The sequence below is a fragment of the Chenopodium album genome, chromosome 17 (genome assembly GCF_948465745.1).
Source record: "Chenopodium album chromosome 17, dcCheAlbu1.1, whole genome shotgun sequence".
NCBI classification, from domain to species: domain Eukaryota; kingdom Viridiplantae; phylum Streptophyta; class Magnoliopsida; order Caryophyllales; family Amaranthaceae; genus Chenopodium; species Chenopodium album.
Genome location: NC_137850.1, coordinates 48,417,564 through 48,433,897, shown reverse-complemented (window position 1 = coordinate 48,433,897; position 16,334 = coordinate 48,417,564). Strand labels below are relative to the sequence as shown.

At 32.5% G+C, this 16,334-nt stretch overlaps 1 protein-coding gene and 1 non-coding gene across 3 annotated transcripts; both read right to left on the bottom strand.

Annotated features, from left to right (window-relative positions):
* Window positions 1-2,755: 2,755 nt before the first annotated feature.
* Window positions 2,756-7,356, bottom strand: LOC145590039 (thaumatin-like protein 1b). Of its 2 annotated transcripts, XM_081646771.1 has the most exons (3): window positions 6,286-7,342; window positions 3,220-3,320; window positions 2,756-3,116 (listed from the first exon to the last, which is right to left on the bottom strand). In XM_081646771.1, exons 1-3 carry the CDS (start codon window positions 7,059-7,061, stop codon window positions 3,109-3,111), a joined length of 885 nt encoding a protein of 294 aa, XP_081502897.1. In that variant the 5' UTR covers window positions 7,062-7,342; the 3' UTR covers window positions 2,756-3,108. The 2 variants fall into 2 exon arrangements, with proteins under 2 accessions (XP_081502897.1, XP_081502896.1); XM_081646770.1 differs by lacking the exon at window positions 2,756-3,116 and having other exon boundaries at window positions 3,137-3,320; window positions 6,286-7,356.
* A 2,224-nt stretch (window positions 7,357-9,580) lies between these two features.
* Window positions 9,581-9,652, bottom strand: TRNAP-UGG (transfer RNA proline (anticodon UGG)). Its single transcript has one exon. It is a non-coding gene; the product is annotated as a tRNA-Pro (tRNA).
* Window positions 9,653-16,334: the final 6,682 nt, after the last annotated feature.

The following is a 16,334-nucleotide window of genomic DNA, read 5'->3' as shown; positions in this document are numbered from 1 at the left end:
TTTTTTTTTTTGAATTTTCTGATTTTATTTATTTTCTGATTTTAAATTCTAAACTAATCACTTGTTGACACGTGTCATTTATTAAAAAAAAATTAAAGAAGTTACCTTTTCAACAGGTTACCGATCATTGGGACCGCTGGAAGAAAATAAGAGGCAAAGTTGGTACCGTTAGAAAATAATCCTTAGTTGGGATTATTCTAGGTAAATCGCCTATAATTGGGATTATTAAAGTGTATTTTTCCTAATAATAAAATAGACTTTGACCTTGTCACTAGTTCATATCTCTCGTCTACAGCTCCTTCTGAAACAATTGAAGGCGGGAGAAAAGCTAACTGCGGAGTATAATGTCTTACAGAGGAGTAATTTTAAAAAGTTAGCCCTAAAAGAAAACGGATTGTTGAGTACTATATAATGAAGCATCTTAGTCTCAAAATGTTTTCATTTAACGGAGTAAGTTAATTATTGTGACCTTGTCAATCAAAAATCTCCTCAATTTAATCCAAAATTTACACAGGTAGTTCAATTTACAACTTGTATTTTAAAATGCAGGTTGCTTAATATAGTACATATACTATATGATTAATTAGCTACATATGCATGGGAAATGACATGATCATATATTGTAAAAAAAAAGCTTTTGCATGTGATAGTGTTCCTCAAAATCTATATCTAGAAGAGGAGTAAAAGATCATTAATAATCAACTATAATTTCAAGAATATTTTGATAAACTCATTAGATTAGAATATTTTAATCATATCATAGATTTAATTAGTAAAGTATATATGTAGCTAAATATCTTTCTACAACACTTTAGAAGGAGGACCAAACAAAATTTAATACCAAAACTTTGTTCAACAAAGAAGTTCAGCTTTTCCAGAGATAAAGGAAAGAGATAAAGATGTTAGTACAACACATTGATCCACAGATTCCCTCCCGCATCAAAGCAATGCTAATTTTTGCAATGCAAGATGAATGTCAAACATCAATTTAGGAAAAGTATGTTAAATTATTTTGCAACTAACACATTCGCTAATTTGAGCTAGAAAATAGTACGTATTACGTATATGCTTTCCTTCATAAATTTCATACAACCAATGTAAGATTTTTCTTACTCGATTGACTCTAGATTGTTCAAAAAAACGTAATTTTAGCCCGTACAAATTCAGCATAACATGTTACTATCATATTCATTTATTAAGGAGTACATATATACAAACGTTTAAATGGACTGTGAAGTTATAATAATAAGAATAAAAAAATACCGCAAAATTCAGCATACTCTATTATATATCATACTTAATTTTACCTTTATGTAAAGGTTGTACATAGTAAAGCTAATAATTAGTAACTACTGTGTAATTGTATATAGTGTAACATGCATGATGGTAAATTTAAAAGTATAGAATAGATTGAGCAATAATAATGGTGAAGGTAGGGTGTCCCATGCAGGATTCCAAATGTGTGGAATGCAGAATGCTTGACGATGAACTCAAGCACACAAAACCTGTAACGTATTGGACCCATTCACATTATATTGTTACGGTGGCTTAACTTTATTTTCATGGATTAAACTCTCATAAAAAAAGGAGGAAAGAAAAATTAACTTTAGAAGATCCTTATTCCTTCCCCACGTGAACATGCATACATGTTGGATTTAGTTTATGTTTACAGAACACACCACTAGAACCAATAATGCTGCAAATAGTTAAGGAATAACTTTCATTTTGATGTTAGTTAATTTAACTTTCTTGCAATGTCTATGTTGCATTTGCATACATCCACTTGTTGTATCAATAAATTGAATTTTTGTTAGTACCCTGCCCCTATTTATGAATTTCTTTCTACAATATTAGAGCATCATAAATTGATAATGTAAAATTTCCACTCCATACCTTATATAGTTAACCTTTTTCTCACTTTCTTTAATATTGTTTGAATTTATAACAAATAAATTAAGACGGACGAAGTAGTTATACAAAGTGCTCCATAGGTAATAGCCTAATAGGTTTTAAATTAGGGATCTCAATTTCATTTTCCTCCATTTGTTTTCAATTCCAAATACTCTGTTAACCATTAAAAAAAAAAATTAAAAAAAAAAAAAAAATTGTCTTGGAGGAAGCGCTCCACTTTGTTGAATTTGCAGGTTTGCTTTTGCTACATCTTAAAGACCAGCCTTTTGCGCAATAAATCATGTTATTTTATGGGCATCTTTTCCTCTAAGGTAGGGTCTCATTATCTTACTTTTCTATATTTGGGTCCAGTTTATTCTTGCTTCTTTTCCATATTGGGGCCATATGTTCTTGAGTTTGTCATCAACTATGTTAAACTACCCCTAAAATGGCTTTGGTTACAACTCTTACACATAGCATTTGGGCCATTGGCTTCACGCACACTCAATTTGGGCCAGGTCGGTTATAAACCGAGAAAATAAGATTATATTTATTTTTAGAGTTAAGATGCTACCATTAGTGTTTGTGTGTGTGTTTTTTTTTTTTTTTTTTCTTCTCAAGTAGAAAGAAGGGGATGTTTCGGTTGCATATCAGGAGTGTACTTAATTGTCCATATAAATGGAATTCGCAGTCACAGGCTCATAGCAAATCAACCAAATGGGATCATGTTCTAAGTGCACAACTAACGACAAATCACAGCTCAAATATTCGATTTTAAGTCATAACCAAAGCTCCATCGCTAGTTTATCTGGAATTAAAGCATCAAGTTTTCCGGCCACAAAATTCAACTGTAATAAGATTGGTGTAGTGCAAACACAAGCTTTGACAGCATTTAAGATCAGCCAGGGAAGAAACCCAACAGTAAAAGTTCTTCAAGGAATGGATACCTTTGCTGACATTGTTGAATACAACATGGAATTACATTCTGTCAAAACTAAAATATGCTCCTTAAGTGAGCCGCTTATGGCAAGGGGGAAAAATGATATATACAGTTTGATTTGAGCAATATTTCAAATTATACATGACATTGAATTGTTCGTCTTTTCCCAGCATGTTTGAGCCAGGAATTCGGAGAGGCAGGCATTGAAGAGAGATGGTAAAAGGTGAAAGGAAATGGGTAAAACAATGGGGTCAAAAGATAACACCCACTTCTCTTCACTACCGGCCTGGAAAATTCCCATCAATGTTAGTAAACAAGAATGAGATCCCAGAAAACAAAATGTAAAACTACTAGCAAGGTACCAGCAATAAGTAGAGTAGTAGTCAGACCTGAGGATACTTTGCTGCCTCTTGAATGCAAGTACATCATTGTCTTGTTCACCAATGGTAGTTCACCTGCCATTACTCTTCGTTTACCCAGCAATTTTAAGCTACAAAAATTTGTCACAGTTTTATTGTGAGAAGCAGCAATTACCAAATGCATCAGAGCTTCACAAATACACTTCATTGGGGGGAAAGTACAGTTAGCATGCAATCACAAAATATACTTGTATTAGTTAAAAAATTTCCACAGCTATACATAGTTTAACTAATGAACTACCCTAACTGCAGTGTAACAATATAGAGCAATTGGTATATGCATCATATTAGAGTTGGCTAAGATGATCTGTTCCCCAAACAAACAAAGATAATATAAGAGTGACAATAGGATGCAGATCTAAGTGGTCATATGCTGCAAATACTTTAGACTTCACCAGATTCATTAAGTTGTATAAACAAGTGAAGTTCCTAAGGTCTCAAAGGTGGATCAATTAATTTAAAGGCTAATCAAGCACTTCACACAGTAAACTTCCACATTCTCTGAGCAGTATCATGCCAAATAAATCCAGAATTTAATTGATGCAATCAAATATCCAAATTAGATAACATATATTGTATGCAGACCAGCAGAAACTAATTGAAGTGAATGCAAGATAAAAGCAAATAAATAGTATTAGAGAAAAGTACTCCAGTTTAAAAGTTTCACTAGAAAAAGGACAAGCTCCACATCTACACATATTACAGGCTAAAGCCTTTTCACAAGTCATAATTCGAACACAAAATTTACAGATATCAGCCAATCATATCTTTAAATATTACTCCCTCAGTCCCTCTATCCCATGATAATTTTCACAATTGGAATTAGAATGGAGATTCAGAAAAATTGTCAAGTGTTAAGCTCCATGGTATAGTGACCAAGCTGTCAATGTACACGTTAAAATCCCCTGATCAAGACAGGAAATTTCCACTGATTGCTTGACCTTTGGCATATAATTTGTATACCAATCCTAAGAAAGCAGAGGTATCTACAAGTATGAAGAGCCCTCTTTCTACTTGAAGAAATGACCTATTACTTCCCATCCTGATTCTTCCCATACCAACTACTAAATATTAGATTAATTTTGTAGCTAATATTCAGCAGTACTTTCATGGCTGATGACTCACAGAAGATATTGCCATCACTCAGATGAATGTTTTACAGTTTCTAGGGGTCATAGAATTCTAAAAGATTAGCAATCAAAGGATACTTTCAAATTGAAATCAGCTTCCTTTGCTCTAGTGCATGAAGGATTGTTATCATATTGATTTCAACTACACCTTCTCGTGTGTTTCAACAGGATATGCATATAGCAGGGGTTGGGAAAACACTATCCTTAACAGTTTGTAAGTGTCAAGATAAAGAAAGGGGTTTGAATAATGTTTTGTCATAGTTTCAGTTAAAGCAAACAATGCATAGATTTTTTTTTCCTGTTTTTTTGTCTCCTAAGGATCTCGATTCTGTTCTTTCTGCAGCAAGATCAAATATGTTCATCTGCATCCCTTTCAAAAGCTGTTAGTTTTAGCATCCAGATTATACCTAGGCCCTAAAGTATGTTGGAGAGACTATTAGAGCTTTTCAAGAGCAATAGTAGTACTCTATTGTATCCCTCTCAGTCTCTTACCTGATAAAAAAGAATAAGACCATATTTGTGGAGATTTTGAATAACATGCGAAGCATACCAGTGATACTATCAATTAAGGTAGGAATTATATGAAGACTATCAAAAGTGGTGAAAATAACTCGGGTTAAACCAATAGGAACATTACTGAGCACTAAGATTTCAGTTACAATAACAAGTTTGGCCTTTAAGAAGGCAGAGACAAATACTTACATATGTTATCTAACGAGATAATTTAAGAGAGATGAAATCCTCAATGGAAGGCATAGCCGCTTAGTGCCTATAAGTGATGATCAAAACAATATTTCACCAAGGTTTTTTATTAGTAAAGGCTTCATTTTGTTTTGCCTAAAAGTGATGATCAAAATAATATTTCAGCAAGTTTTTTTCATTAGTACAGGCTCCATTTGACATCGGCAATCATGCAGCTCTCCGTCATAACAAACTAACACTGCTAGTGTAAGCAAGCACCCACTCACTTTCCACTACTGTATTTAATAACTAAACCTTTCAGCCACTATCTATCTCTATTACCTTTCCTCCTTTAAGTTTACCAATCCAATATTCTTATTTCTATCTCGTTAATGAACCAAAAGCTCATCCATCATAATTCACAAGGCTACATGTACTAACAACAAATGGAGGCTTCACTATAAGCATCTAAACCACATTAGATATTCTTTTAATTTAGAAGGTTACACATTCATTTTCAAACACTCTCCTCAATGTGTTAATGTTATTACCTTGCCGCCATTTACATCATTTTTCGTCGTAATAAAGATACATGTCCTAACTCCGGTTTACGCCAAGGATCCACTTCACTTGGAACTAGCAATAAATTATCACCCCAGAGAAGTCTATTTTGTTGTACAAACGACAGGGGTTCGATTCTCACTGGGAGGGTACATATTGCATTCTAGGGCCCTGTAGGAAGGCGCTATACACTACACATAAAAGCCACTTCATACTTTGTACCAACGTCCACATTGATATGCCAACTCACTCACAAATCTAGTTAAGCAAACCCAAGTGGACTGCCGCAAAACTTACTATTTATCCTAAACTGACCCAACAAGCAACCAGATGAATTATTAGCACATTTTAAATCACTAATACCTTTTCCTTTATAAATCATTATTGTCATCATTCTAAATCAATTACAAGCAGCTCACATCAACTTAATAATTCATTACCCTAATTTTTTTTATTTTTTTTTTTTTTTTTTTTAATAATACACATCAAATCAACTGAACGAACCAATCACAATTATCAACTACGGATTAACTTATTTAGTTGGTTAAAGTTTTGCGGACGGCTTAACATCAAATAAAGTAAAAAACTTAACACCTAAGCAAACCAATAATACATGAACAACAAGAATTCCAAAAGCAAAAGCAAGAAAAGAAAACCTAATTACCTTGTGTAAGGAGGCGGGCAAAAGACGATAATATAATCAGCATTTCCACAAGTGAAAGTACTCGTCTTATCATCATACGCGTAGCTATAAGCGCGTGGGCAAGCCTCCTTGAAAAACACCGAGTACACCGACGGCGGACACGTGTCAGGCGTATTATACCCTTCACTACAACAATACCGTGGGTCCCCAAACGCTTCACACGCGCTTTTACACGCGACGGCCGTTTTCGACCTCACTTTCATACTCCCATTTCCACGCGCCGCCGCAACACTGAGCTCTCTAGGACACGCGCGGTTGATATCGACAAGACATCCGGTAGGGCTACAATCTCCTCCGCGGCCGCCACGTGGCACGACGAGAATAGGGAGGTTGTAACCGTCGACGAGGCTGACGTCATAGAAGTCAAGCCCACCTGCGCCGTTGAGAGTGAACTCAGCTAAGGTTGCCGGAGGAATAGCGCCGGCGCCGGAGCATTCGAGTTTACCAGAGGCGCAGTCTCCGGTAAGGCAGACCATTTTTCCGGCGGAAGGGTCGCCGGAGCAGAGGGTTCGGGCCCAAAGTCGGCCCGACCAGGATCTTGGGAAATGGAAAGTTCGGGATTTTCCGGCGGAGAGAGAGAATCCGGTGGTCGGAAGAGGAGGGGAGTTTGCGCCGGAGAGTAAGCCCGGCCATACTGTGTGTCTGCACTTGTTTACTAGTCGGAATTTGGCAGCGAAAATTGTTTGGAAGGAGAGAGAAAGGAAGAAGATGAAGAAGAAGACGAAGATGTTAGCCATTGAAAGAGGGGAATGAAGTAGTTTGCCGGGAAAAGGGGATTTTGTAAAAAAAAAGAATGATGAAGGAATTAAAGCTAGCTTTCCACTTGACTAATGTTTATTTCTGGTTTGTTCTTTTGATTAATTGCTTTTGGGTTCTTGAATCTTTTACCTGTTTCTTCTTTCTTTAGCTTTAATTTCCTTTTTTTTTTTTTTTATCATCTTTTCTTTAACCCAGGTTTATGTAAGGGCTTATTGGTTTGATCCTGATTTAGAAGTCTCTTTAGCGCACGTAAATTCTTGTATCAGACGGTCAAGAATGAAGTAATAATTGCATTAAGATGAAATTTTTTATTGAATGTTGTAGCTTTTACTTAATTCTTTAATTTTGTAGAATTTGGTAACCACACTCACTTCACTAGTCAACAGAAGTCCAAAGTCCTTCCCAAAGCAAGATTCACACTATGTTATTTTTAAATCATACTGTATGATTGATTTTTTACGGTTGAAAAGTCATTTAAGTGGTCCATTATACTAAAGCAAAACTAAGTTTTTTTTTTTTTTTTTTTTATTTTTTTATTTTTGGAACGGAAGCCAAACTAAGTTTATCTAACTTGATTGGCTTATTATTCTCCTTTTGGATATTCGTTTCAAACATTTTAAAATTTTTGGAAAGGTTGTATTGAGGATTTGAGGGAGATTATAAATTCATACTTGAATACATGCTGATATATGAGTAATTGAGTACTAAATAAATAGAGTGATGGACAATTAAATATTCAACATTGAGTACAAAAATGAACAATAGGAAAATCATCAAACAACTGCACAATAATCCAACCAAAATTTATAATTGAAGGTTGGATGTCGATAACATTGAAAGGGTTAGTGAGGCAACTACAGTCCTGTTCTGATTTATTGAACTGAACTGAATTGAACTAAATTATTTATGAGATAAGTAAATTAGGAACTGTATAGAAGTTAAGCTAAAGAGAACAGGCCTACAAGTCAAATACAGTTGGTTAGTCATGAGAGATTACCATGAAATATAAAGCAATTAGATAGAAGAGTAGGAGCGCTTTAGACTAATAAAACTTAGAGATATACATGAATAGACTTGAACACATACTACATAGTGCATATAGCTAGGAGGGAGAGAAAATGAAGTCTAACATATTAAAGTTCATGCACATGTGTTTTTTTCTAATAACAAAAAGCTAGTAAGAAAAATAAATATTTAACTTCATGAGGGGAAGTTTTAATGTATCGTAAAATAATATTAACAAAGATAAAACAATTACAAACATATTGCAAGATTTTCAGATGACCTATTGCTCAAACTTTTTCTTTATCGATATGATGAATGATAATCCACGTGCAAAAGCATCATCGGGGAAATTGATTTTGGCCCCTCAAATATTGATTTTACCACACCTTTTTGTGAGTAAAGTACATAAAAAATTGTACTCTCATAATGGGTGTGTCAAAACAATATTTGGTGTGCCAAAATTATTTTTTCATAATCAAATATGAGTAGATGATAGTGATCTTTAATTAAACCACGTTTCAAGAGAAATTAAGTTATGATGAATTCATTTTTCATTTTATCGTATTTGTGCCCTTCTATACACGATTGGTGTTATTTTAGTAAGACTCATCATTCTAGAGAATAAAGCCAATATTCCTTAGAACTGTGCTTCATGTATCAAATGCATGTTACTTAGCCCTCCTTATTATTTAGGAAATTTTGACTTCTATCACAAAAAAAAAATCAAAAAATTATTTTTTACCACCAAAACTTTTAAAACTTTTATTTTACCACAAAAAAAAATTCTAAAAATTGTTTTTTTACCACCTAACGTCAAGAAACCGTTAAATCTAACGGTTTTTAAAAAATTTCTTCAAATTTCGTGCGCAAAACATGTTGTTCATAGGTTTAGGGGGCTAGTTTGGTCACATAGGTCCAATTTGAGGTCAGAATTGACAAAAAAGGATCGAAAATGCCTCGTTTTGCGTGTTCACGCAAATCAAGGTATTTTTAAACATGCAAAACGAGGCATTTTCGATCATTTTTGTCAATTCTGACCTCAAATTGGACCTATGTGACCAAAATGTCCCCCAAAACCTCTAAAGAACATGTATTTGACACAAAAATTGAAGAATTTTAAAATTTTCGTTAGGTTTTTGACGAAGTGTGGTAAAAAAACAATTTTTAATTTTTTATTTGATGGTAAAATAAAAGTTTTAGAAGTTTTGGTAGTAAAACACAAATTTTTTGGTTTTTTTTGGTGGTAAAAGTAAAAAAAATCTTATTATTTATGTAACTTTGATCACAAGCTGTTGGGCTAAAAGCCTATAACTCTATAAGTATGCAGTAAGTTTTGATTGGTTGAAAATAAATAGGCCAGTATTTGGATCATAGAACTGGGCCACTGAAGTCTTGTGCTGTCTGAATATGCAAAACAAGTCAGGCCCATATCAGATCCACCTCCAAAGTCCAAATGGGAGGAGCCAAAATATTAAAGTAGAACTAAAAAACGGGGGCGTTCCGAGAATCGAACTCGGGACCTCTTGCACCCAAAGCAAGAATCATACCACTAGACCAAACGCCCAGCAATGAATATTATGTGGGAAATAAAATAATTATCAATCATTTCTTTTTTGTTTGATGAAAATTACATTCCTTTTTCTTTTCTTGGATTCTGCCTATTTTGATACTCCCTTCGTTTCAGTTTGTTATAATTTTGGGGGTGAATAATTTTCATAATCAATGAATACTTAATGTAATTGGATGTTTAAAGAGTCAAATGATTCTGATTAATTAATATAATGCTAGTGGATTACTGACATGGCTAATTCTTCCGATCAATATTTATTATAACTAATTTAATTACAACCAATTCCTATAAATAGAACAGAAAAAGACAAAACATAAATTACAAAGATGCAATCAAATTCCAAATTACTAGGATTCCTCCTTTTTTTTTTTTTTTTTTTTTTTTTTAAGTGATAGATTCCAAAGGGGACTAACAATGTGAAACGGAGGGATTATTTATTTTAGTGGAATTTCAATATAATCTTGAATAATAATTTATTTTCCTAAAAAAAAAAAAAAGGAACGTGTACTAAAATTTTTGCAAATTGTTAAGTTCACATGTAATTATAAGATAGAGGACAAGCATTTGATTGAAATTAAGAGCACAAACATGAAACATGGAAGCCCTTAGAAAAAGGGTAAGCATAATGATGGTGTGTTCATAGCCTTAAAATTGACTTTTTATTATCCATACTCTCAATAAATAATAATGCTGCCACCATCAATTGTAAACACAGATATGCTAATGGAGCTGACCACCAATCAATGCATAAGTAACGAGTGATCAGAACAAGCAAAAAGTGTTAACGAATAGATTACAACAATAAAGACTTGGAAAATTGACGACCCACATTTTTAGTTACTTCATCATCATCTTTAAGTCAAATGTTTCCAAAGTCCAAATGTTTCTTCATGTTGTTTGCTCTAAAGCAAAAGTTTATCTTTGATCTCAATCATTATTAGAACAATTATGTTTCACACTATATCTAGAACCAAAACTTTTGTTCTTAAAAGCTAAGCTTGTTTGGACAAGGTAAACCGTGCCAAACGAATTGGTGTATGTATTTGATTTTAGGTTTTATTTGAGTGATGAGTCATGATATTTAAGAGTCAAGTCATATTTGGACTGGGATGATTATTGTCAATCACCTTCTTATGATAAATGATTAGCAAATGGTCACGTTAATATATTATTGGCGTAAGGTATATGATTCAGGTACATACGACGATAACCTTTATTTTTCTTCAGCTTATGTCATATACCTGTTAAAATAAGAGTATATTAAAGAACAAATGAAAAAGATATACTCCATATACAAAACATCAAATCCAAACTAGCTTAGTAGAAAGATTCCAACCACACCAAACCTAAAATAAAAATAATCCTAGAACACCTTAAATAAGGCGAAGAGAACATAGATATAATAGGTAATGGAGCTTTATTTGGATGGTTTGTGAGGCATAATTGTAACATCTTATCAATACTCAATTAAGTAAATATATATCGGAGTGGACTATTAGTCAGCACACCTTCAATCCATCATCATAGCCCATTGATCAAATTATATATCAAAGGCTTGTAACTGTTATAAGTTGTTACCCTTTATTTATAATGTCCTTGCATGTATGTATGATAGATGTGTTGGTTGCTCATCATGATCAACTTTAGCGTGATACACAACAAGATGCTTTTTTTTTTCAAAGATTTGCGAGCAATTTAACTATGGTGAGGGCGCCTCCATGGCATGCTTATTTTTCAGAGCAGCAAAACATAATAAACATTGCTTGTCGAGTTATTTCATCATATCATATGAACTAAGTAAACTTTTGTGCTTCCTCAAAAAAAAAAAAAAAAAAAAAAAAAAAAAAAAAAAAAAAAAAAAGAAAAAGTAAACTTTTGTGCATCCAAGGAAATTCAGTGGGTCAGAGTTAAATACCCTCATCATAAATTTACTCCAAATACGTATCAAATAAAGTAACTTGGGCAATCAAGTTATACTGATAGTGTATAAAAATCAATCATAGAAGTTCAACGCACTATCCATAAGATTAACCTTTTGACTGACTTGATCATTTGGCAGATATAACATTAAAAACCATAATTGTTAATTTAAAATTATATACTCCGTATGATTTAAAAGTGTATCCATTTTTACTTCATATAATGTCGAGTTCTCGACCATTCATATGAGAACATTAGAAAACTAAACCACTGTTTAATATCTTTACCTCGGAAAGCATATTCAAATAATTTGAATCACTTGTAACATACTCCCTACTCGATCGAGAGTTGAGGGTATCACACAATTCGAAGTGCGTGGAAGCCCATATAATCTGATGATATAATCAGCTAATGTAGCAGGACTGAGCATGCAGTGGGCACTGCTAAGCAAGACATTATAGTCTGAAATATCAGAGAATGTTAAGCTAAAAGTAATGTGTTAAAATCATACAGTATGTGACTAATTTATAACATTGTAACAGAATATAAATGTACAGACCTGTCATACATGCGCATACAATATATCTGTGATATGCACAAATTAACAAGCATTTCATTAGGGTTAGCCCGATATTTCATGAAATGGCAGGTTAAATGATTAATTTTTCTAGTGGGTAATTTCAATCAAGGATAGATTTTTGAAAATGTGTATCAAGTGGGAATTACTTTTTAAGTTTTACCGCAAATTATTCAACGAGTGGACTCTTTAATTATATTACGCGTTTATGTTGCAAACTTGCTAATAATTGTACATGTATAATGTATAATTGTCATTAGGCAATGTTCATTTACATTAATTGATGTCTTGTCACATAACTCACATTCTATATGTTGTATGGTGAACAAAGAAAAAAATAAACTCTAAACACCATCTTTTGTTGGAACGACGTAAAAGCTACAACCATGTATAGAAAATTAGAAACTCGATACATTTAAGTCCCTTTTGACATCAAAATAAAAGTAATACCTAAAGCATGTTAAAAACACCTAATATGGTATCCACAAGACCCCAACACAAAAACCAATATTATATGTTGAAGCATATAACCAAAATACAGTATATAGAATATTAGAATGAATGAAAAGAAGCACTAGAACGCCAAATCTTTAGAAAGTAACAACAAAAGCTTAATAAGTGATGCTCTCTTTTACTAATATTGAAAAAGAAAAAAATAGTGAATGATACCAGTTAATAATTGATGGAACATCTTTTAATAGCATTGAAATTCGTTAGAGTTTAATTAGTGATTACCTTGCATAGTGCAACCAGTTACATATAGGTTCATAGCCATAGGGCATTCAATAGGCAAGTCACTAGGCACTTGGAAGGGCATGCCAAGGTTAAACCAATGTGGCAATGTGTTCATAATGGACCGGTTTCATATGTTAATATGTAGCATAGTTACAACATCAATGCAAAGTAATATCTCGATTCCCTCTCTCATATCACACGTTTAATGCTCAATAAATAATTATGAATCCGACTTATCTGTTTCACAGTTTGTATATCACTTCTTTATCTTCCAATTAATTTTTAATTTATTTAAAATTAATCACCGTGCATATATATAATGAATTGCTGATAATAATAGTTGTTGTACTCAACTTTCACAAATGTTATTGTTTGAAAAGTATTCTAAGAACATTAAGGATAGATTGTTTTCAAAGGCATTAGGCATGTGTAACAGTGTAAGCATATCTGATATGTGAGTGACATAACCTAGCTAGTTCAAAATTGCGGTCAAAGAAATGTCAAGATTCTTATTTGTTTGGATATGAGAAATTGTATTCATGGTCAAATGTAATATGCAAATATGCTTTTAAAGTCTTTATCAAATGAAATCCAGTAGTTGAAGTTGAAGTAATAACCAAACAAAGCTTTGAACAACAATATAAAATGTGAGTAATGTATACACTTTTTTGGACAATTTTTCTCCTTCAAATTCACTACTGTTTTTCTTCCATTACTTTTTTGGGCATTTCTAGTACACACAAAATACATAATGTTAATTTCTTTTTGTAATTTTGCTGACTGTATGTATTCCTCAATGCACTTTTCTAAAACCATATTGTCCAGCATTTTTTTTTCGTTCATATTAATATTTTTGAAAAAAATAAAATAAATGGTGAAATGAGCTTGTTTTCCTTTGCTGAAAAGCATTCAGAGTTGGCCTCTCTCACCACTCTGAAAGAATGGAATTCTGAGTCGAGAGTTGGGACCATGATTTCATCCACTCTGAAAATGCTTTTTGTTTCATTTTTTATTTTTGTATTTTTGTTAGGGAATTGTTTCCTCATTTTCCTACAAAGTCTTCAGCTCGCATTAACTAGTTTATCTCCAACCCAATACTAGAGAATCTTCTTGGTCAAAGAAATGAGAAAAAAAAAATCTTCTATTTTTTAAACATGTTTTAATGCACTATATATTTACCCATTATGAATTCTAAATACATGTACAATATATCAATATACATATTCAAATATTGGTACAATGACTAATACAGAGTAACTCCTTACTTACGTGGAAAACCTTATATTAATTACGGTGTATTATAGAGAATTTATAGCAACAAAAGCCAAAAGACGAATTGTTTGTTTGATGGACAACATGTCAACATGCAATAGCAAAATCACATCTCATAGTTCAAAGTACTCCACTTCTCAACCTCTAAACCTCGTGTATTTTTTTATGCACATAAATTTTCATTACTATTCAATACCAACTTTACATTGGCAATGAAAAATTGCATAGAGAGCATTGTGATAAACTTCTTGACAACATATAATCACATCATAAATGACGTTGGTAAATTTTCATAGAATCACTTAACGGGTGTATTACAATTATTATTTGAGGAATTATCATCACCATTTATTAACCTATCAAAGAATTATCAAAATTGAGCATATCCAACCCCACATCATACATCAATCCAAAAATGAAAAAAAAGCCATGCTTGGTTCTTGAAAATTAATAGTAATAATTTCTTGTAGTACTCTTCATAAAAAATACGAGTAATTGAAAAAAGATAATTTCCTTTTGAAGGTTGAAAATGAAGATGATTATGTTATAGGATATTGGGCCGTGATGGGGAAGGCCGAAGTGGGGTTTACATACCAAGTCCAGAAAGGATGGGGTGAAGGCCGATAGAAAGGGGCATGTGATTAAAGCAACTTTGTTATTCTTATAATATAAAGCGACCACGCTCGTTTTGTTGCAATCATTTGGTCTACTTAAGAGTATGTATCATTTGATTCATTTCTACCCACTCTCTTCCTTATAACCCCTTACCTTTTCTTTTCCCATTTTACCCTTTCTTTATTTTGTCTTCCTTAGTTTTATTTTAATTTAATTACCTTGTTCTTCTAACCCCCTTTTTATTTGTTCCCTTATTGTAATCTTTATAATGGACTTCATGATTATCCTAATTAAGTTTTAGTAATATATATACGGATGGAGTACTCCATTTTGTGTTTTATGTTTAGCTAATGATGTCATTATTACGTATCATATTGTCTTATGTGGACGTTGGGAAGACAACTTAATCAATTTGGGAATACTTTAATATGATCAACACCACTTAATACTATAAGACACTTTAGTTAGATTTGTTTCAAAGAATATCAAAGTTTAAGGCTTCTTAAATCTTTATCATAGAAATCAAACATATTGATTGATTACGAACAATGTATAAAAAATTCAAATACAATAACTTTTAGTTTAAATATACTCACAAGTTCATGTAATAGAGTAACATAAGTCAAAATAAGTTAAAAGACAACGCCTATAATCTATTTTATTGTTTTGTTTATTGTGAATTTATAATTATAAATGCAATATGTTTAAAACTAAAGATGATGTTCTCACAGCTTTACCATGGCCATTGGATTCCCACCGCTAATGATTTTGACCTAATTAATTCATAGAAAACTATAGGCTCTGCTCTCATTTACTGAACCAAGCTGAACTGAACTGAACTGAGCTGAACTGAATTGTTTATGATAGAAGGAAATTAAGAATTGAAATTAAGCTGAAGAGAACAGGCCCTAGGTGTGATTGTTAAACCTCTTGAATAATGTATATTTTAGCTTGAAGAAGCACAAACAAATTTAGGGATAGCTAAATGCCAAAATTGTTAGAAGTTGGTGATTTTTTAGAGTGAAAGTTAATTTTCTTCGTTATATACAAATTATGAAGTGTAATTTTTTTATTGGATCCTAATAACTTGAATTGTACGTCATATAACTAAATGATATGATTATCAATTACTGAATTTATTTATCTTTAGATATGATAAATTAAGGAGTCATGTACTATAAATCATAGTCTAGTACTTCAATGTACGAAGTATTTTATTTTCTTATACTCTTCTTCAACATTGCAGATTATATACAAGTATTTATTTTTGGTTAATCAAAGATAATAAGAGATGAGGGTACAATAATAACAGTAATATGCATGTTTAATTTAAGCAAATAAAATGAGAAACATAATCATAGGGCTCGGGAAGCGGGAGACCCGCTCGTGCGGACAAGCCACTCACGCTCACTTCATTATCATCCGAAATTTGGTATTACTCCCTATGATTATGTTTTTAAATTTTATGCAATGAGACAAAATTAATTCTTAAAAATCTCAATTTTATTTTATTTTTATTCCCTAAGTAAACAATCTTCGAACTAAGCTCGAAGACCG